The sequence below is a fragment of the Galeopterus variegatus genome, unplaced genomic scaffold, assembly GCF_000696425.1.
Source record: "Galeopterus variegatus unplaced genomic scaffold, G_variegatus-3.0.2 Scaffold2398, whole genome shotgun sequence".
Classification (NCBI taxonomy): Eukaryota; Metazoa; Chordata; class Mammalia; order Dermoptera; family Cynocephalidae; genus Galeopterus; species Galeopterus variegatus.
This window is the reverse complement of record NW_007728509.1, coordinates 104,357-127,132: the sequence shown is the minus strand read 5'-3', so window position 1 is coordinate 127,132 and position 22,776 is coordinate 104,357. Positions and strand designations below refer to the sequence as shown.

At 50.2% G+C, this 22,776-nt stretch overlaps 1 protein-coding gene across 1 annotated transcript; it reads left to right on the top strand.

Moving 5' to 3' along the window:
• The first annotated feature begins 52 nt into the window (after positions 1–52).
• Positions 53–21,885, top strand: GPRC5B (G protein-coupled receptor, class C, group 5, member B). The gene is made up of 4 exons (XM_008581582.1): positions 53–167; positions 9,385–10,412; positions 18,591–18,775; positions 20,316–21,885. The coding sequence occupies exons 2-4, from the start codon at positions 9,386–9,388 to the stop codon at positions 20,358–20,360; spliced, it is 1,257 nt and encodes a 418-aa protein (XP_008579804.1). The 5' UTR covers positions 53–167; position 9,385; the 3' UTR covers positions 20,361–21,885.
• The last annotated feature ends 891 nt before the right edge of the window (positions 21,886–22,776 follow it).

The window sequence follows — 22,776 nt, the reverse complement described above, 5'->3', positions numbered from 1 at the left end:
CGGGCCGGGCCAGGGGGCGCCTAGCGCGGCTGCTGCTCGGCGCGGCGATGCAGTGAGGCGGGAGGAGCGGGCAGGCGTGTGCCGAGCGGGGGCCGCGGCCGAGCTGCGGAGATGTGACTCGGGCCGAGGGCCAGCGGGAGCATCGGCGCTGCGGGGCCGCGGGGACGGTGAGTGCGAGCCGAGCCCATGCGGTGGAGGACGCTGCGGGACCCCAGAAACTTTTCCCGCCGTAGACTTGGGAGGATGGGGGATCCGCCTCCTGCGTTTTGCTGAGCCCCCCCACCCCCCACCAAGAGCTAATCTGCTGGGGGAGATGTGGGATCCGGGTGAGAGAACCACGGTGCGGCGGGAGGGGAGCCGCAGAGGACAGGGCCGGGCGGGGAGGGAAGGGGCTGGGGACCTTTACCGGGGGAGGGGGACCGTACCCGGACCAGGTGGACATCTAAGTGTCTGAGGAGGGCCTGGCGGCGACCACAGGTAAAAAGCAGCTAGGAGCGCAAAGGAGTCTAGCCGTGCCCTAGGGACTCGTCGTGGCGAGGAGCCGTGGGCATGTCCCGGGGCCGCGTGGCCAGCCGGTGGGTGGCTGACCATGGACAGGGCAGACCGATTGGGGGTCCAAGGGCTGGACCTCGGGGGTGAGCAGCCGCACCTGCCGCAGGGGCTGGGGGCCAAGATCGCAGCCAGCGGAGGCTGCGCACTGCCCAGCAAGGGGGAGGGGGGACTGCGGGGGAAAAGAGGCCGAGCTGAGACCTGGGGCTGGGGGACAAATGGGGGGAGATAGGAGGGGACGGCTGCGTACAATGGCGCGGGGGTAGTGGCGTTTCCTTTCCAGAAGCGAGGCCTCGGGGAGAGACGGCCAGGCTGGGGATGAGGACTAGCCGCGTGCTGTGTTCCCTCTGCTTGAGGGACAAGGGCTCTCTGCCGCCCGAGGATACCACACATCCTGGGGTCCCTACCGCCTGGGTCGAAGGGAGCCTGCCTTGGCCGGGGGAAGCTGGTTAACCAGCTTGGGAGTTGGGGGGCGGGGACAGACCTTGGCCCAGAGGACGCCCCCGGCAGCGGGTTCGTTTCCCCTGTCCTTGCTCCGTCCAGGCTTAGCCAATTCCCGCCCCCGGCACCCGCCCCCGTCTCTTGTTCGCTAAGGGGGCGGCTCCTTGGAGCGCGGACAAAGGCCCCTGGAGCGTGGCGGGCAGCGGCGTCCCCGCCGGGGGCCCCAGCCCACGCGCCACATTGGCTGCCCTTCGGCGCCAGGATGGGGAGCACCTGAGCAAAGCCCAGGGAGCACTGAGGGGTCCCCACAGAGACAATAGAAGTGGGGGAGGGACTGTCACAAAAACCCCGGCACTTCAACCAAGGAATCCCAATTCAGAAGTTTCTTTGGTGGGGACTAGGGGTTTCAGAGTATACAGCCTGAGTTCAACTGCATGCAAATGACACGTAAATGAATGCAAATTGGCATCTGTTGGTTAGGAGCCCTCCTCCCGACCAGTTTTGCAGCTCGACTGTGGAGTGAACAGTTTCCTATCTGCTTCCTGTTCTAAGTCTGAAAAGGGGTCAGCTGAGTTGGGAAGGGAAGATGGGAGGAAGACAGCGTGGCCATTTAGGGCACAGGCAGCAAGTCATGCGGTTTTGTTGGGCAGATAAGCTCAAAATCTCTATCGGTTAATTTGTTATTTAAGCGAATGTGCCAGCCACACGGTGCTGGGGCACTATGTACAAAATGGGCAAGCCCCTGCTCTCAGGGGGCTGGGAAAGTGAATGAACAAACACTAAACAAGCAAATAAATAAACAGCAAATAGATATAACATCCAATTGGGATAAGGGCTGCCAGGGAAATAAAACAGGGTGATGTATAAGAAAGTGACAAGGGTGTTTGTAGGTGAGAAGAGTGGAACCCAGCAAGATGGGGGGCCTGTTAATGGGAGGAGATCTTAGGGAAAGACTGAACCAGGCAGGTGCAAAGGCTTGGAGGTGAGATTGAGCTTAGAGGAATTGAACAGAGGCCAGTGTGGCTGGAGTTTATAGGTAGGTTTGTGGGGTGGGGGTGGGAGGTTGGCAGGGACCAGCCAGATCATGATTTTTTGGGCCTTGGAAAGGAGTTTGGGGCTTATTCTGTTTGGGAGGGTTTTGGGTGGGAAGCCGCAGGATCTTACTTTTAAAAGTTCCCCTGACCCTGAAAAGGAGATGGAAAGTAGCTCCCCTTCCATTCTGCCTGTGGGGATAGCAAGGCACTGAGAACTTCCAAAGCGCCTGTGCAGACCAGTTTGAGCCAGGCCAGCCTTGTGAGTCAACTGGAGGAGTGGATCGGGTTTTAAAATCCACTCCCCACATTCAAGCGGTTCTTACCTACCCTAACCAGCCCCACCAGACCCCACAGCCCCATAATCACTTATGTACAGAGCTAACTGGGGGTTCCACTCTTAGTCACATTTTCTTGTCGGAATTACAGCTGAAAAAGAACCATCCACCATGGAACAGGGCAGCCAAGGGTACAATTTGCATTTAAATGATTGCTTTTATTTACAGAATTGGACTTGCTTTGCATATTCATGAATCAGGGAGCTTGAGTGTTTGCAACCCTGTTTACTAACCTATGACGGTTTTTTAATTCTAGAGCCCCCAAATAGGCCAGTCAGCATTGGGAAATGAAGATTATGAGATTGTGTAACTTGGAAAAGATATCAAAGGGTGAGATTTGTGGGTCTGGGAAAAAGCTTAATGTCAGGAAACCTTGTAACAGTTTAATCTCGTCTGAGCAGGAAATGCACAGGCGGCTCCAAGGGGAGTGGGTTGGGACAGAGTGTAATGCTGGGGTGCGTGGGGAGACTGGCTCCACAGCCCCATCCTGGTTCTCTGCCGGATGGGGGGGTCAGAATATGGGGTGCACTGGAAAGGCTTTGGGGTCAAGAGCTGGGAGATATGGGCTCTCCTCCCAGCTTGGCCTGTGAATTTCAGTAAGCCTCTGACCAAGTTGCCTGACCTCTCTGCCTTCATTGTCCCAACAGGACAATGTCTTTTTAATGTCCCAGCAGGTCTGTCGTTTTAACAAGCAGGTATCCAGTGCTTCTTTTGTGCCCAGCTGAGTCTTTTCGTGTGCGTTTCACACCAGCCTCCTGAAGGTGGTACTATCTATCAGTATCCCCATTTTACAGATGAGACTAAGGTTCAGAGAGGTTAAGTAAGGCCCAGTGTCGCATAGTTCTGTCTGGCTCCGCTCTTCTGGCTTGCTTCCCACTGAGGCCTCACTGGGAGTGTAAACTCTGTGCCAGATATTCATCCGGGTACTGAACTATTAATATATCCAGGGCTAGGAAAGCAACCCACCCCACCCCCACCCAGTTGCTCATTTATTCTTTCCCTTCCATATTTCGGTGCCTCTCCCCATCTGTAGAGAGGATGGGGTTAAGATGCCTCTGACCTGCCAGTCCCTGGGAGGGGGGTATATGGCTGAACTGGGAGGGGACCCAGGGTAAAAGATGAATGGCCTCCCTGGAGTCCTGCTGGAAGCACCCGAGGCAAGGCTGGTCAGAATGGTGTGTTCTGAGCTGTTTTGTACATTATTTCTCCTTTCCCGTGGTGCACGGGAAGGTAGGGATGCTGGTTCCCAAGAGAATGGCAGGTATCTGGTCTCCTGGTATCCTGGTTCAGACTCCCCAAGAGAGCCTCCCAGTTTCAGGGTACCCAGCCTGGCTTTGGGTTTACCAGCTGGGAAGGTAGGGATGCTGGTTCCCAAGAGAATGGCAGGTATCTGGTCTCCTGGTATCCTGGCTCAGACTCCCCAAGAGAGCCTCCCAGTTTCAGGGTACCCAGCCTGGCTTTGGGTTTACCAGCTTGAGTTCTACCTTCATAGTGAGGCTCCCACTTAGAGCACCTGCTGTGGGTAGCAGAAGCATTTAGGGGTCCCTAGAGCAGACTACCCCCAAAGGCATCTCCCCTTTATACCACCTCTGGGACTTCTCTGCTTGGTGTGTGATGGGGAAAGCTGGACACCATTGGTGGACAGACACCTGGAAGAACCCCCTCCCTTCCAACACCATCTCCATGGCAACCGTCCCTTCTAGAAAATCAGTTCCAGAAGGGTTCATCAGCTCAGACAAAGGAGCATTTGCCAATATTTTTTACTTATTTAACAGCTGCTTTATGTAAGTGCTTACCCCATGTTAACTATTGTCCTAAACCTTAAATATCATTTTAATCCTCACCACAATCCCACGTGATGGGCACTATTATCACCCCCATTTTGCAGATGAAGAAACTGAGGCAAGAAAGTTTGTCAGCTGTCTAGAGTAACAGGGTGCTAGCCAGTGGCACAGCAGCAGGATTTAGAGCCGGGAGGTCTGACTGTGAAGTTCATGCAAGCTTGGCAAGGAGCAGGACTGGGGGAACCTTCTTTCAGTTCTGCAGGCCCCGGTGTGCCGCTCCTGCATCTGCCAAAGGCTTCCAGCCCTCTGCGGAGTGTGTGTGTGCACATGCATGTGTGTGATGCAGTCCATTTAAGAGTATCTGAGTCACATTTCTGGGAGCCTGGCTGGCAGCAAAGGTAATTAGTATGTGAGCCGAGTCTTGCATAGTTGTTCACATTTATTCATTACTCCTTTTGAGGAGCTGCCTGCCTGCATCCCACGGGTTTGTTGCCATATATTCATCCCGTCCCAATCAGCCTAGTCCCAATCAGCCTGCCTCAAGGCTGACTCGAAACCTCTAATCTAGTATTGTTCAGTTTGGAGATCCTGGAGAGCTGCCCAGCTTTTTGGGGTGGAAGCACCAGGTGGCTAATTTTGCAGGATGGGGCCTTACCTTGCAGGGAGCACAGCAGAACAGAGGTGGTGAGATGAAAGGAGCCAGAGCTGTCGTCCTGGCACCCCTTGTTCATCCAGCCTCAGTGTGCCCCAGCATTACCTGCAGGGTTTGTGGGAACACAGGTGGCTGAACCCACCCGCTGAGATTCTGCACTTCTAACAAGCTCCCAGGCAACGCTGCTGTTGCCAGTCCAGGGATCAAACGTCGACTTAAACCTCTCAGACCCTCAGTTTCCTCTTCTGTAAATGGAAATGAGAACACCTGCCTTTCTGGGGTTATGTGAGGTTTGGAGACTGTATTTATCAATTCATTCATTTAGCAACTGGATCGTGAGCCCTGCCCATGTGCCAGGCACTGGGGAATTGGTGCAGAACAAGACAGACAAGGCCCTGGGCTTGGGGGATGGGAGAACAGACCAAAAGAGTAATAAAATAAAATAATTGAAAATTGTGGCACATGCTACAAAGACAGTGATAAAGTACTGGCGGAAAGCATAGCAAGGTGGGAAGAACCTAATTTTGGTGACTGGCCAGAAAACTGCTCATCAGTGACACTTCTAGAGCCCAGGAACAATAGTACAGTTGTTTGCCTCCTGGCTCTACCTCCTTCTAGCTGTGTGACCTTGGACAAGCCGGCTGATCTCCCTGTGCCACAGTTCAATCTCCTATAAAATGGAGACAGGAATAGTACTTACCTCGTATGGTTGTTATGCAGATTATCGTACATTAATATGTGTGAAGTGCATAGAAGAGCGCCTGGAACATAGTAAGCACTGTAAGAGTTAATAGTTATTGTCGTCATCACTGTGGCAGAAATAGAAAACTCTGCAGGGCAGTTCTGAATCCCCCAGAAATCCTAGATGAGCCGACCTCACTTCAGTCCAAGACAGGGTATAACCTCCCCCTGCCCCAACCATCCTGAATATTGTTCTGTGGAATGGGGTGGCGTCTTTAGCAATGATAATGACCCACTTGAGACAGCTAGATGCCTGCTAGAGCCCCTGGCTGCCAACAGTTGTATGTACATGCTTAATGTTAGGTAGGGAGGACTTTCTAGAAGAAGGGGGCCACAAGATGTAGGAGGAGTATTAGAAGTTCTTTGTTGGTAAGTGACAGAAACCCAGCTCAAACTGGCTTAATCCAAAAAAAGGAAAGTTAACTGGCTGCTGGAACTGTACAGACCAGAGTTTGCTTCAGGCATAGATGAATCCAGCCACTCAATGTATTAGGACTCTGGTCCATCACTCAGCTGTTTCCTCTGGGTCAGCTTTACCCTCTGACAGGTCCTCTCCCTGTGGCAAATACTCCCTTCTGTAGCTTCAGGCCCCTCCCTATCCTTCCAGCTTATCAACCCCGGCAGGAAGAAAAGACCTCTTTCCAGTTAATTCTAGCAAAAATCCTAGGGCTGAATCTCAGATCGGGTTCAGGCCATGTGCCTGTGCATGAACCAAGCACTACATCCAAAGGGTACGCAAATGCTCTGAGTGGCCAGGCCTGGGTCAGATGCCCTGGCTGTGAGCTAGGGCTCAAGGTAGCTCTCAAAAGGAAAATCAGGAGCTCCTTCCAGAAATGGGAGAACTGGAAGCTGGGCAACAAAAACAACAGCTGTGCAGGAAAGAATAGAGGTTCCACCCTCTGAAATGAACGCAGAAAGCAAGAGTGTAGCCATTTCTGCATCGAAAGGTGTCCTAGAGACCTGGACCAGGGCTGCGAGAAGTCTGCCCAGCTTCAGAAGCTTGGTCGCCGTCGTGGTGTTTTCCTCATCCTCGTGGTTTCCTGTTGTGGTTGGAAGGCCAAGCAGGATGGAGGTGGAGAAACCAAGTCCGCATTTGCAGCCAGGCCTGGAAAGAGGAGATCCCCCTAAGAGAGTGAGCAGAGACAGCTCAAAAGGCCGAGTGCTTGCAGGGAAGGGGCGAGGCATGCGGGCCTGAGGCTGAGTGGCCTGGCTGGTTTCCTGGCGTCTTCCCCGTCCCTCTGTCTTTAAGTGTCTAAGCCAGGTTTTCTCAGCCTTGGCACTGTTGACCTTTTAGGCTGGATAATTCCCTGTGGTGGGGACTGTCCTGTGCATATTAGGATATTTAGCAGCACCCCAGTCTCTATCTGCTCGATGCCAATTGCACCCCCTCCACAGTTGTGGCAACCAAAATTGTCTCTAGACATTGTCAAATGTCCCCTGGGAGTCCAAATTGTCCCTAGTTGAGAACCACTGGCTGAGGGTACGTGGATGGGAGGCGCTGGGGGAGGGGTGGTGGGCAAGACTCCAGAAGCGTTTTCCCACCTGTCATCCTCCCAGCCAACCTGGGGGTGGTTTGTCCACATAGGGTGTTTCTTGCTGAGACCTGCTGAGAAGTCTCTTAATCATGGTTGCCATTGATGAGCTGCTTGAGGGAAATCCACTCCAGGGCCCTTCCACCATGTCAGGGACTGATGGCATTTTGTTCTGACACATCCAGTTCTTAAATTTTGATTCCCAACTTGCTTCCAGGACTTCAGGATAAGTGGTTCTGTCCAGGATGATGTTTTTTCCAAATGGTGGTATATTAGGATATGTCCGCTGGGTATGCAGCATGAGTTATACCAATGAGCAATTTAAAAATTTCAAGAGCTAAGTATTTTAATGTGTTAGGTTTTCTTTTAAGTGGGTTAATGTAAAGGACTCGGTGACTAGTTCAGTAAATACCTGTACAGTGGTGTGTGCTCAAAGCAGAAATAGCTGCAGTGGCACTCCAGTGACTGACATGACAGGGTCACAGACAGCACTGGACTGCAGGCCAGTCGTCAATGTCTGGGGTGCATCCTCACCCCTAAATTGGCCTGAGCAGGATGCTGGGGCGTTTGTTTAAGGAGCATCTCTTGCCAGATGCCTTCTGTTCCAAGCCTGCCTTCTCATCTGTAGACAAAGGAGATGATCCCTAAACTCCAGGCACCTTCTCCTTCAGCAGCATCAATAATTTACACCAGTCAATGGCCCCCACGCCAGTCGATGACCTCACACCTGTCAGTGACCTCACAGCCAGGGCAGGATCTGAGATGCTCACCGGATCTCCGTAAAGGAGTGGAGAGAGAGGTGGTCAATACCATATTTACTTAAGGAAGCCCCAGGGACACACTGGAGCGGCAAGGGGGGTGACTGGTTACAACCCCACACATGGGCCAAGCTAAGGCAGTAGGTCTGGCTTGAGATGTTCAGAAATGAGCCTCAAGCACCGCTGTGCAGGCTGTGGCAGTGGGACAGAGGACAGTGTGATGAATAAGTTTCTCGTTCATGCAGTAGTTACTGAGTGTCTGTTTTGTGCCAGGCACTGTATGCTAGTGCTTGAATCTACAGCAGAGGGTCTCATCTGGGCAATCTCGCTCTCCCAGGGGACATTTGTCAGTGTGTACAGACATTCTGGATTGATAGAACTGGGAGAGGGGATGTGCTATGGACATCCATTGGGTAGAGGCCAGGGATACTGCTAAACATCTTGCAATGCACAGGACAGTCCCCCACAACAAAGAATGATCCAGCCCACATGTCAATCGTGCCAAGGTTGAGGAGCCTGGTCTACTGATGAACAAGAGAAACAGTGTCCCTGCCCTCCCACACCTTGTGGTGGAGAAAGACAGGAAGGGAGGAGAGGAGGAAGGGGAGGAAGAAACAAAGTAAACAGGCAGAAAACGACAGACGTGATTAGAGTTAAGAAAGATGCAGACCAGACGAGAGGCTGGTGGAGAAGAATGGGGTGTGACCTTGGCCAAGGTTTGAGCTGATGGCATCAGAACTGAGCCCAATGGGGGAGGAGCAGCTTTCCTTTCAAGGATGGGGAATGTCCAAGCAGAGGGAGCCGGAGGGGCAGGAGGAGACTCGCCTGGGGACAAGAGATAGCAGCAGGGTTCTCCCTGCCGCCTCCCAGGGAGAGAGGGACGGGAGGCGTGGAATTTGGATGGTGGCCTCAGGAGATGTTTTGAAGGAGGAGTGTGGGATGTGGGAGGAAGACAGCTCCTTTTGGATGTACCAAGTTTGAAATGCTAGGCTTCTGAGAGGGGATGCTTCTAGGTGCCAGGCTATATGACCTTGGGCAAGTGTGTCACCTGTAAAATGGAGGTCATAAATAGGACCTGCCTCACAGGGCATTGTGAGGACTGGGTGTGTTTAGTTCCTGGCCTAGAGCGAGTTGCCAGTAAATGTCAGCTGTCAGCCTGAGAGGTTGACACCAGGCGATGCGTGCCATTCTCCCAGCACAGTGCTTGGCCCGCGGCTGTCTTTTTTAAGTTTCATTTTATTCCCTTATTTTTGAAGAGGTCAGACTTGGGGTGGAGTATTAAATTCAAAGAATATGAAAGGGTATACAGAGAAAGTGAGTCTCCCTCCCACCATGTCCTCCACCACTAGTGATGGTGACTCACGGTCGTTCACTGTGCCTGGCCAGGGGTGCAGGTAAGGAGCCGAAATCCCCCCACCTGGAGAAAGGGGTGCCTTTCCCTGAAGTGGGCTGGCAGGTTTGAAGTGAGTGTGGTCTTCTTCAAGAAGTCAGGAGAGTGGGGATCTTACAATGTATCGATCTTTCTTTCTTCTTCCCCGCCACCCCTTGACTTTTCTAGAATGTTCATGGTGTCAGAGAGAAAGATGAGAACCCGCCAGGTGTTCGCCTTCCTCCTGCTCTACGTGATTGCCTCCGTGGCCTCTGAAAACTCCAGCACGTCCCGGGGCTGTGGGCTGGACCTGCTCCCTCAGTACGTGTCCCTGTGCGACCTGGACGCCATCTGGGGCATCGTGGTGGAGGCCGTGGCTGGGGCGGGCGCCCTGATCACGCTGCTCCTGATGCTCATCCTCCTGGTGCGGCTGCCGTTCATCAAGGACAAGGAGAAGAAGAGGCCTGTGTGCCTCCACTTCCTCTTCCTCCTGGGGACCCTGGGCATCTTCGGGCTAACATTTGCCTTCATCATCCAGAAGGATGAGACTATCTGCTCAGTGCGCCGTTTCCTCTGGGGTGTCCTCTTCGCTCTCTGCTTCTCCTGCCTGCTGAGCCAGGCATGGCGCGTGCGCAGGCTGGTGCGTCATGGCACGAGCCCGGCAGGCTGGCAGCTGGTGGGCCTGGCTCTGTGCCTGATGCTGGTGCAGGTCATCATCAACATCGAGTGGCTGGTGCTGACACTGCTGCGTGACGCGAGGCCGTCCTGCGCCTACGAGCCCATGGACTTTGTAATGGCACTCATCTATGACATGGTACTGCTGCTGATGACCCTGGGGCTGGCCCTCTTCACACTGTGCGGCAAGTTCAAGAGATGGAAGCTGAACGGGGCATTCATCCTGATCACGTCCTTCCTCTCTGTGCTCATCTGGGTGGCCTGGATGACCATGTACCTCTTCGGCAACACCAAGCTGAAGATGAAAAACTGGAATGACCCCACCTTGGCCATTGCACTGGTTGCCAGCGGCTGGATCTTCGTCATCTTCCACGCCATCCCTGAAATCCACTGCATGCTTCTCCCAGCCCTGCAGGAAAACACGCCCAACTATTTCGACACGTCACAGCCGAGGATGCGGGAGACAGCATTTGAGGAAGACATGCACCTGCCACGGACCTACATGGAGAACAAAGCCTTCTCGATGGATGAACACAACGCGGGTAAAGTGATCGTCACCCTGCTGGGTTAGGCCCTGGGGCATGTGTCCTAAAAGGACTCTCTTCTTTCTCATCAGTGGGGATGGGTGGTCCCAGTCATGGGGGCAGTCCATGCAGATGAGTCTACAAACATTGGTCCCTGTGCTGAAACTGGCCCAGAGATGAATTTTTATTTAGCTTTTTTTTCCCTACCAATTGCCACCTAATTTATTATAAAAATCTAGCTTTCTGGCTTCTTTTGAAAAGTTGGATCCGGCAAGCTGGGCCACTGGGCTGCAGTTGCCTGGAATTGACTTGAGCCAGTGTGTTCCACAGGGCCCTGCCTCTCAGCCCTCACCAAGTTGGGGCTGCCCTTAATTTATTTGTCTTTTGGTGGTTGGCTGGTATGGGGATCCAAACCCCTGACTGTGGTTTTACAAGGCCACACTCTAACCAGCTGAGCTAACTGGCCAGGCTTTGGCTGCCTTTTAGATGGTGTATTAGTCTGTTTTCTGTTGTTTCCAACAAAATAGTTGAAACTGGGTAATTTATAGGAAAACGAAATTATTTCTTATGGTTTTGGAGGCTAAGTCCAAAGTCCAGGGAACACATCCAGTGAGCGGCTTCTTGTGGGTGGTGACTCTACAGTGAGGCGAGGTGTTACAGGGCGAGAATGGGCTGAGCTCACCTGCTCACTTGCTCTCCTGTTAAAGCCGTCATAACCGTGCTCATGACCACCCATTAAACCATCAATGTATTAATCCATTACAAAGATACACTCCTCACAATCTAATCACCTCTTAAAGGCCCCACCTTTCAATGACCATAATAGGATTCCCACCCTCTTAACATTGTTACTATGTAGACTAAGCTTCCAATGAGTTTTGGGGGGACATTCAACCCACAGCAGATTGGGATCCACTTTTCTGTTCACCACACTCTCCACCACTCCCTATTGCTCACTACCAATCTGCTGTAACATACTAACATTAATTCCCTGGCTTCCCCAAAGTGTTTGAGTTTGCAGCCCAAGGGCTAGATGGTTGGAGGAAACCAGGAGGGGCACTGCTTCTATCCCCTCCCCTTCCTCAGTCACCAGGAGTACATGAATTTGGGCCCTGAAGGCAGATGTCGAGGTTCAGATCCTGTCTCTGCCACTTTCTAGTTTTGTGGCTTTGAGCAAATCACACTACCTCTCTGAACCACAGTTTTTCTCATCTGTGAAATAAAACGAATAGAGAACGTACCTCACAAGGGAGAGGGCAGGGAGAATGAGACCCAGAAGGCAGAAACACCAGCACAAGTGCATTAATGAGCTGGTTACTGCTGTGGGCTACAGGGGCTCAGTCCTGCTGGGAACCCTCTGAGGACACCTGTAGAATGAGCCTCAGAATTGGCCCTGGAAGGACAAGAAGGTGGGGCAACTCTTGTCTCCCACCGTCCTTAACATCCCCCATAACTCTAGTGAATGGGCTGAACGAGTTCCATTGGGTTCCAAGGCAGAAAGACAGATTTGGCAGCCACTTGAGATGGACATTGTCTGGGTACCCAGCACTGTCTGTCACTGCAGCCACGGAATTCAGAGGTGAGGTCATAATAGGACCTGCCTAGGGGGTGTGGTACAGGCACCAAGCACCCCTGCTATAGATGTTTGAGAAGTGTCTCTTAGGATCATTACTTGAAAGGAGTTGGCTAGGCTCCCAGCACTTGAGATTAAATAAAATTGTCTTTGCTCAATTATCAGAAAATGCATCAGGGGCTAAAACAATAATAATAACAACTAGTAGTAGCAGTAGCAGTGGTAGTAATTATCACCTAGTACAGTTGTCATTTGTCGAGCACTAGCTACATGCCAAGCACTATTCTTTTTGTGTGTGTGTGACTGGCTGCACCAGCTAAGCCAGTGAGCGCACCAGCCATCCCTATATAGGATCCAAACCCACGGCGGGAGCACTGCTGCGCTCCCAGCGCCGCACTCTCCCGAGTGCGCCACGGGGTCGGCCCCCAAGCACTATTCTAGATCTTTAACCTGCACTGTCTCATTAGTCCTCACCACCACCTGATGAGATAGGCCCTAGTATTATCCCCATCTTATAAATGAATAGATGGAGGCTCTAAGAAGTTAAGTGACTTGTCCAAGGACACACGGTTGGGAGGTGTCATTTCTGTCATGATTCCCTCTTTAAGGACATTCAGTCAGGTGCCCACCCAGCACATGGGTCGTGCTCAGCAGCTGGCTTGTCGGGCTGAGTGCCGAGGCCCAGAGTGCGGCCTATCCATCTCCTGCCGGCAGGGGACATGCACCAAGCCATCACATCCTCCAAGGCCACCCACATCCCTCCCTCCCACCTGGATCTACCCAGCCTCCTCCACACCCCCACAGGAGGAAAGGCCAGTGCCCAGCTCTGGTGAGGGCTAGAAGTCCCGGTGTGGCCTTTATCAGAGCTGCTCCCTTCTTACCAGAAAGTTCCAGGCCAGCAAGCCTGTGTTTGTTGAGAGATTTGGCAGGGATGGCAGCTTCGACCGAGCTGGGGGGCTGGCTCCCTGGGAGGTCAGAAGAAGATGCAGTCAGGACAGAGGTCACCGATGGAAGCACAAAGGGCCTGTCAGGGGACATGGTGAGCAGAGGCCAGGAGTCTGGCTAGTTCCTGGGTCATGATGAAGCCTCCTCTTCACTGGTTCCTCCTGGAAAGGATCCTATTTATGAGACCCAGGGACTCCCCTTTGGCCTCAAATGTAGTGGTAACTCCTGAAATGGATGCAAACTTTCATACTTCCATGTTTTCCTGGAGAATTGGTCTACCGCTTTGTCAGATTCTCAAAGCCATCTGTGACCTGCAAAAGGTTAACAACCAGTGTTGTTGAAAATGATGGTTTTATTTCCTTACTGTAAAACTGGGATGTGAGAACTTCCCAAGTATTAGGGTCTTTAAAAGTAAGGATAGCTAACCTTTATTAGATGCTTACCATGGACCAGGTACTGTTCTGAGCATTTTAGGGGCTGATTTCATTTAAGTCCTATAATAACACCATGAGGTCTGTTTTGCAGATAGGAAACTGAGGCACAGAGGGGCTAAGTGACTTGCCCAAGAGGCGGAGCCAGGATTTGAACCCAAGCAGGTTGGTTCCAGAACCCAAACACTTGACCACTCTGCCTTGGAATTACCATCCCCTTCTTAAATCACTTTAGTGTCCCTCATCTCACTGGTATGTCAGGACAACTCTGTGCATTGGGAAGGATGAGGATTATCAGACCCATTTTACAGAGCAGGAAACCGAGGCCCGGGGATGTCAGGCAACTTGTTGAAGTTCACAGTGTAAGCACACAGTAGTGCCCAGAAGGGGAAAATTGGTTTTCTGAATCCCATTACATCTACCTTTTCTTGTAAAAATGCAGCCAGTACTTCATATCAACATAAGATCCGGAGATGGAAGGGACCTGGGACCCAGGTTGGACCGAGTATCAGGGCTGGCATGGGGTGATGAGGGGTCTGAGGGGTGCCATCCCCCCGTCTGTTTCACACTTTGTCATGCCATGTTTTGTTTCTTTTCCCAAACAAAAATAAATATTATTCCCTTCTGATGATAAAGGAGCAACAATAATCATGTAAAATCAGCAAAGAATCATATAGGTTCAGCAAGTAAAAATAATAAAATTTGTTCAAAATGCCATTGCCCAAAGGCAAGTACTGCTGACTGGTTTGCTCCTGTCTTGCCAGACATCTCTTAGTACACACACGGTCTCTCACCCACACACACACACAGGACAATACAACAGTGGTTCTTAACCTGGCTGTACATTCGAATCACCTGGGCCGCTTATAAATATTACCAAGGCCTGCCCACCTCAGTCTGATTAAGTAGGTCTGAGTTTGGGATTAGGTTTTTTTTAAGCTTTCCAAGCAATTCTAAGATGTAACTAGGTGGAAACCACTGGTCTAGGGCTGGCTGGTTAGCTCAGTTGTTTAGAACTCAGTGCTGATAACACCAAGGTCAAGAGTTCAGATGCCCAAACAGGCCAGCCAGCCAAAAAGAAAGAAAGAAACCAGCAGTCTAAGGGGTGTTCTTCAGCGTGCTTGCTTAAATCAGGTATGGAGGCCTTTTCAGGTAGGCAACCGCAGAGCTACAGTATCTTTTTAATGATGCAGGGCTTTCCATCAGGCACCAGAATTTATTTTTCTGATCTTCAGCTGGTGGTTATTCTATGTGCTTCCAGCTTTCCATGATAAACAGTGCTGCAGTGAACATTGTTATCTACTCATCTGTGTGCCTTTGATGAATTAACTCTTTGCAAAAAAATTCCTAGGTATGGGTTAAAGAGTCTGCACTTTAAATTTTGATACATGCTGCCAGATGGCGCAGCAGAAAGGTAGACTAATTTTCTGTTTCCATTCCACCCCCATAATTGCACATGGCCCTCATTTCCCCACCTCTTAATAGCTCTCTTTTGAATCATCCCAAATGTGTGTCCACCAAAATTCACATGGGATCTGGCAGAGCAGGCTTCAGGCAAAGCCAGTCCTCAGACAGCTCACATAGAGAGGCTAAGCTGGAGTCCTGGCTAGGATGGCCTTTGTTCTAGAAACCCTTGCTTTGCTGGCTGCAGACTGTCTGGGCACGCTCCCTTGCCACAGTGGGAACAGCTGTTGGCATCTTTGGTGCTGACCTCAGTCAGCTTGTATTTTAGGAGCCAGGTTCCATAAGGGACATTACCCTTGAGTCCTTGGGTCTCATAGAATAGCCAGTGTCCAAGAACTTTGGTTGGCCCTATGTCTCTTGCCTTTTAACCTTTCTGCCAGCCATTTGGGCTCTCTTCTCTTGAGAGTCTGCACCTAACATGCTCATAAGATGGGAAGGGCATTCTTCAGACTCTGCAAAGCCCCAACAGCCTCTGCCCCCATCTCTCCTTCCCCCGAGTGAGACCCCAGATATGCGACTTCACCAGCCTGCTGCTTATTAATAAGTATCATCAAGGCATGAGGTATGTGAGAAAGATTAAAACACACTGAGGGATGTAGCACCTTGGATCACATCTTGGAAAGTGTTAACAAGGCACATTAAATATTCACCTTTGAAAGGAGCAAGAAAGAAAAGTGTTCCTTCTTCTGTTAGGAGCTTTGGGCTCTGAGATCTTATTAGGGCCAAGGGCTATTTAAACTGACCCTTTTATTCTTGTGGGAAGTCCCTGAGTTGGCTTTGGAGCAGGGCCAACCTGGCCTCATTTGCAGGGTCTACACAAGAAAAGGTTGGCATTCAACCTATGAGCTTTGATTCCTATGGGGACCCCCTTATGGGTGAGCCCTCCTTGGCTTTCAGATCCGGCCCAGGTCGGGGTTGGGTGTTAGTCGGGCTTCTTGAAGTTCATTGCAAGTAATAAAAAATCCAATCTGAATAAGCTGAAGTATTAAAACAAACTAATGTACTGGGGAGCAGACTTCAGGAATGGTTAGATTCAGGGGACTCAAGTGATGACAAGATTTGGCAAGTCTCCACCTCTTGGCTCTGTTAGAGTCATGGGTAGCCCACAGCTCCAGGCTTGCGCGGTCCCAGTGGAAAAGAGGAACATTTCCCAGAATGCCTGAGCAAAAATCTCAGAGATAGCACTAATTGGCGCTGGCCAGGCCTAAATCGCATGCCCACCGCTGAGGCCAGGGGGGAAGGCAGCAGTAGCCAACACTCAGGGGTCTAGAATGTGGGAGGAATGTTTACCAGAGGAGAACCACAAGTAGCCACTGCAGAGAGGGACCCTTGGGCTAAGGCACCCTACAGATGGGCGGTAGAGTGGAGCCTTTGTTTCTTTGAGGAGAATGTGTTTGGGGCTGGCCGGTTGGCTTAGTTGGTTAGAGCATGGTGTTATAACACCAAGGTCAAGGGTTCGGATCCCCCTACTGGCCAGCTGCCAGGAAAAAAATGAGAATGTGTTTGGAGGCAGATTCCCTGGCCACACCTGCTGGGACTCTACATTACAAGAAAGCTGTGGTGTTTGGTCTTCCCTCTCCTTGATCAGGTAGGCTCAAAATTAAGAATAGTAAACGTCCATGGACTGTCTCCCACTTGCCCTGTGCTGGTTCCTGACGCCCCATTGCTACTTCCCAGAAAGTGCAACTTTTGCTCAGTGCCATGCCTAATGTGCTGCTTGAAGGCTTGGAGATGCCAAAGCAAACAGGGGTCTTCATGTGCGTGTCTTGGAACATGCCTTCACCACCCTGCCTCAGTTTCTTCAGTCCAGACTGGGCTGAGCTGCCCCTAATGTCACTTTTCAAGTTGCTTCCAAGTAACTAAGTGTGGTGGTTAAAAACATAGTATCCAGAGTGGTATAGTGTGACAATTAAGAACAGAGATTCTCTGCTGGGGTTCGAAAGCTGGTTCTGCCCCTTACCAGCTGTGCAACCTTGGGCAGGTTACTTAACTTCTTTGTGCACCATGTAAAGTGGAAATAATAAAAGTACCTATCATACTATGAAATTTTTTTTTTTTTCCTTTTTGAGACCGGCCGCACCGCGCTCAGCCAGTGAGCGCTATGAGCGCACCGGTCATCTCTATAGGATCCGAACCCACAGCGGGAGCGCTGCTGCGCTCCCAGCGCCGCACTCTCCCGAGTGCGCCACGGGCTCGGCCCCATACTATGAAAATTTTAAATGAGTTAATATATGTAAAGTCCTTTTCATAGTACCTGGCTTCTGGTCAGCATGCTGTGAAGGTTAAACTAAGGTAATTTTAATCCCTGCCTCATGAATTAAACAAACAAACAAACACCAAGCTCTTTTGCTGCTTTTTAACCAGAAAAGTGCCTCCCTTCAGGGGAGACTTTTAAGTGAGGTTTTTCTTAGCAGAGCAAGGTAAGTACTTTCAGTGAGGATTAAGATGTGATCTTTGAGAAGACTTTCGTTTTGCTATTTTTGATAATCCTTCTACTGTCTCTTATTTTTTAAATAAGCCATTCTTAGAGCAGTTTTAAGTTTACAAAAATATTGAGCAAGAAGTTCAGGGAGTTCCTATATGCCATCTCCCCCAACAAAAACACAGTTTCTCCTGTTAGTGATAACTTGCATTAGTTTTATGTTTATTACAGTTGAGGAATCAAAATTGATACAGTATTAGCCAAAGTCCATATTTTAATTAGAGTTCATTCTTTGAATCATATAGTTCTATGGGTTTTGACAAATGCATCATGACATGTATCCATCATACAGCATCACACAGTGTAGTTTCACCGTCATGCAAAGGCCCTGTGCTCCCCAAATTCATCCTCCCTGCCCCAAACCCTGGCGGCCACTAATCTTTTTCTGTCTCTATAGTTTGGCTTTACCAGAATATTCTATGTTGCTTTTACAGACTGGCTTCTTTCACTTAGCAATATGCATTTAAGGTTCCTCCATGTCTTTGTGTTGACTGGTTTTTTCTTTACAAAAAAAAGGGAATTTAAATCTCTAAAAATTCAGCAAGTAAGAAACATGTTTACCCACCTTGCGGGAGTAAAAGGTGTGGACCTATTTTACCATCTTTGCTTCATATTTTCCTTTTATTCCTGTCTAGAAATAACCCTACATGTCTGGTTAGAGTCCCTCTGGTCTCTCCCTGGTCAGTTTCTGATGAAGACAAGCTCTGTTGTGGACTGGATACCCTTGTTCTTAGGGGTTTTCATGGGTGTATCCAGAAACAGCGAACAGTTTTGAATGGTTTGATGTTGGACTTTATATAACGGCATTCTGGGGGTGGCCAGTTAGCTCAGTGGGTTAGAGCACAGCCTTATCACATTAAGGTCATGGGTTTGGATCGCCATATTGGCCAACCACCAAAAAAAAGGGGGGGGGATGGCATTCTGAAGTGAGAGGGTCTTTTGTCACAGGAGACCTCAGGGATGCAGAGGCACATGTCACCCATGGCCTGCAGGGGCTGCATGGGAGAAGAGCACGGGACTGAGGGAGGGTTGAGACTCAACCCTGGGCCCCCTGCCCCTGAGAGCGACCTGCACCCTGGACTCTACAAACTTCCCAACCCCACTGAGACGGGTCAGGCTCCTAGAGAGCCTGAGAACAAAGCCCCTTTGTGACTTTTGTTTTGAATCAGGCTTATGACGAAGGGGAAAAGGGATAGGGGTGGGTGGAGGTGCCCGGATGGAGCGTTTTTGATGTAGGGAAAGAAAACAGAATTGTGTCTTTTTTTGGGTGGTGGTGTATTATCAATCCCTCCTTTCCCCAGCTCTCCGAACAGCAGGATATCCCAACGGCAGCTTGGGAAAGAGACCCAGCGGCAGCTTGGGAAAAAGATCCAGCGACAGCCTGGGCAAAAGGTCCAGCGGCAGCTTGGGAAAGAGGCCCAGTGCTCCGTTCAGAAGCAACGTGTATCAGCCAACTGAGATGGCCGTTGTGCTCAATGGCGGGACTGTAAGTATCAAAGTGTGATGTTTTGGCAGGAAGCCTAAGAACGAACAGTGTTGGGGGGCAGCTTCAATGGGGACGCTGCTCTGTGGAGACTGCATATGTGGCCTGCAAAAACAGCAGCTCAGGTCGACATCCCTTGTAGCTAGAATGCATGCAGAGCTTCCATGTCTCTTTTTGCCTGCTCTACCCGCCTTCTCCATGCACAGAAAATCCACCTATTCTTAGTTAACCATCTGTGGACTCGTTTGAAAGAGTCCGTCTTTCTTGGGGCTCTTGCGCCCAGTAAATTCTTTGGCTTTCATTATACAGTGTCCCAATCCTCTCCCTGGGAGGTGGTGTTTTGGAAAAGCCCAGAATGATGAAGCAGATTTTGCTCACATCGACCTAGTTTAATTTCCCCATCCACCCTCTATCTTTGTGCCCCAGCTGGGCACCAGGTTCCCCCACCCCCATTCCCTAAGAGATGTCTTGAGAAATGGAAGCAATTACCATTTCTCTCCCTCAAGCACGAAAGTAGGTTTACTGTCTGGTGCCAAACAGACCTTCAGCAGAATTGTCATTGTTTACGTTTTGCCTCTGTGGAATGACATCATTTTGCTTCTCCAGCAATCCAAAGACATACTCTCATTCCCACATTTAATTTCCAAACATAACTACATGCTTCTTTCAGGAGCAACACATGAGCCAGTTTACATGCGTAAATTGGATTTCCATTTTTTCTATCATGTTCCAATCCCATAGCTCAACCTATTTTTTTTTTTAACATACATCAGGGATGGTCTGTGATCTCTAAAGGGAACTTAAGTTTTCCTGGCCTTTGAATGGTATGGTATGCTGTGCTAGGCATTGGTTTGTATTGGTTTGGAACAGGCTCAAAGGCAAATAGAATCACAGATTTGCATTCTTAAAACCCCCTGCCATCCACTGGGCTGTTTTATTGTCCGATGCCAAGAAAAGCCTGACTCACAAGCATAATAATAATCAATATGGTTAGAAAAGGCCCCATCACAGGCCGGCCCGGTGGCGCACTGCTACAGTGCACCGCTTAAGAGCGCGGTGGCGCTCCCGCCGAGGGTTCAGATCCCACATACAGACCGGTTCCCGCTCACTGGCTGAGCGAGGTGCGGGCGCAACACCGAGGGTTGCGATCCCGTTGCCGGTCCCGGTCCGGTACGGGCGCGACACTGAGGGTTGCGATCCGTTGCCGGACACGAAAAAAAAGACAAAAAAAAAAAAAGAAAGAAAGAAAAGGCCCCATCAGTCACTCTTGAGCCCCCCTGGTTCCTTCGAGGCCAGTGTGAGTAACAACACCCAGGACTTAGAAAGTGAATGAGTTTCTGGGATAAGGAAACTTACAGAAAAAGCAGGATGGCCTTCCCAAGTACTGGAGCACAGTGGTTGCTGCTTTTCTTGGGAATTACTCAGCCTGTTTAGGTAAAAGCAAAGGAAACTTATCTTTGGCACATTGTTAATGAATCATTTTCTAATGTTTACTTTGCAAAGTACAGAGTTCTTAGTGTGTTATCCTTATGTGTTATTCCAGATCCCAACTGCTCCGCCAAGTCACACTGGAAGACACCACTGGTGAAAGACTTTTAATTTCCAGAGAATAAGAATTTCTTACCGATTTTATTCCCTGGCTATGTCTTTCTTGAGGGAGAAATCGGTAATAGTAGCTGAACAAGGCCGCCTCACAGCCAGGAGATTTGGAAATCCTAGCCAAGGGGATTTCATGTAAATGTGAACACTGATGAACTGAAAAGCTAACCCTGACTGCCCTCCCCTCCCCTGCCACACACACGCAAACACGTAATACAAAACCAACCTCGATTCCCGCAAACTAAAGCAAAGCTAATTGCAAATAGTATTAGGCTCATTGGAAAATGTGGCTGGGAAGACTGTTTCATCTTCTGGGGGTAGAATGGAACCAAATTCACAGCTGCTGGGCCAGGCTGTTGTTGGTTGGATACAGAGGACCCCCACCATGTTGCCCCTCCCCAGGAAGTGCTGGACCCCAGGTTGCCTCTTGGAGATGACCATTTCGTTGAGGAGGACAAATGGGGACTTCCCACCAGCTTGGCTGGTCACTTTCATATTTCACAGGGGTCAGGAGAGCTGAGGAGGTTGCAGGTATGATTCTAAGGCAGGGCCACCCGAATAGTGGGGTCACCTTTATAGCCAATAGTGATAGAGGGATCCTGGCATGTGCCAGAGAAGAGGAGATTCTCTGGGCGTTGAAGTGACATCACATTTAGAAAGTGGTGACCAACCACTTTTCCTCCTGTGGGCCTCTTGTTGCAGCACCTGTGGCGAGAAAGCAAGCCCGCCCCCTCCCTTGTAGAGCCATAGAAATATTCCGGCTTGCCACGGTAGTCCCTTCGTCCTTTGGTCACCTCACCCACCCCCTCATCCACGAGTGCTCCTCCAAGCCCTTTCCCAATTTATTCCCTTGTTCATTTCAAAAGCTCCAGTGGGGCCACCAGCTTAAAGCCCCTCTAGGACGCAGGTTGGAAGGCAGGCACCGCAGCATTTCACAATGATGTCACATGGCAGGGCTTCCAAGGGTGCCTTCTAGGATGGAGAGATGACATCCTGCTGCCTAGCAAGCAGTGGCTACTTGGGCCTTTTCCTTAGATATGGTGAATGTTCCAGGGTGGAATGGATCACGTGAGGGTTTCTTGCTGCTTTGGGAGGGGGTGTGGGACATTTTTATCTTGGTTTTCTGCAACTTCCATGAAAATGGCTCTCTTCAAAGCCCATTGTTTTCTGTCTTGGTTTCCATCTGTCCTAAGCAAATCATTCCTTTGTTACTTGGCATTTTGAACATCTTGAACATTAAAAGCCCCATGTTCTCTGCACTGTTTGGCCAGCATAATTGCTAGGAATGATTCAAAGCAAAGAGTTTTAACCTGATGGCATAGAATGTATAAATGAGGGTGGGTCCTTTTGCAAATACGCTAATCACTACATTGCTTTAGTTTCTAGAAAACTACCCGTAAGCCTTTAACCTTTAAGAAAACAAAAAAGGTTAGTGTTGGGGGGTGGGGGCTGGCCTCTTCATAAGCCAGTATATCTGAGCTGAGTATGTTTTAATAAACTTGATTTTTCTTGAGGCCCTAGTCTCTGCTGTGTCCCCTCTCCGCCTTCCCAACCTTGCAAAGCTCTTGAGGAAATAAGCCCAGTCTGGCCATTCCTGTGTGGCCTTCCTGTGACTTTTTCTTACAGCTAGTGCATGGCACCAGAATGCCACCCCTCCCTGACCTTTGGGAAGCACCTACCCCTGCCCACAGAATGTGCTTGCTTCTAGAGAATTTGATTCCAATCCTCTGCTCAAGGACCATCAGTGGATGGGCTGAAAACTTGGAGTACTGTGAAGGGTTGGGAGGGAAAGGAGCTACCACCTGGGGTGGGGCTGAGGGTGGTTGCATGCAGACCCAGTATTCTGAAAATAAATCTCTGAACACCTCCATCCAGTCCTGTGAAAAACAACAGCCTTACACATTCTCATGCCAGGAAAGGGTTGCTCACCCCTGCTCTCTAGAGTCCTTTGGAGCTTTCTGATACCATCAGTGACTCATCTGCAAGAGCCCCCCTTGCAGAAGAGAGCACTTCACAGGATCGTTTTCTAAGTTCTTTGTTGTCCACGTACATAAGGTGAGCTCAGCATAAATGGCTACCAGTGGAAAGTAACGTTTCCCAACCATAAAAATGGAACCATCTTTAAGCCATGGAAAACCTCACTTAATGAGACCTTTTTTTTCCTTTTTAAATCTCTGATACGTTATTGTACTTCTAGGTTTTGTTTTATTTTGGCTTTAAGGTCAAGACTGGGCTGAATGCCCTCACGGTAGGGCAGAGGTAGGAGTGAGGGGAGAAGGGAGAAAGCTGTTACTTTTCCAATGACTTCACCTGAAGATACCAAGACATCTTTGCCGAGAGACTGTGCTAGCCAGCTGCCTCCATGGAGCAAGGTTTAAATACAAAATTAACCGGCACCTCTGTTT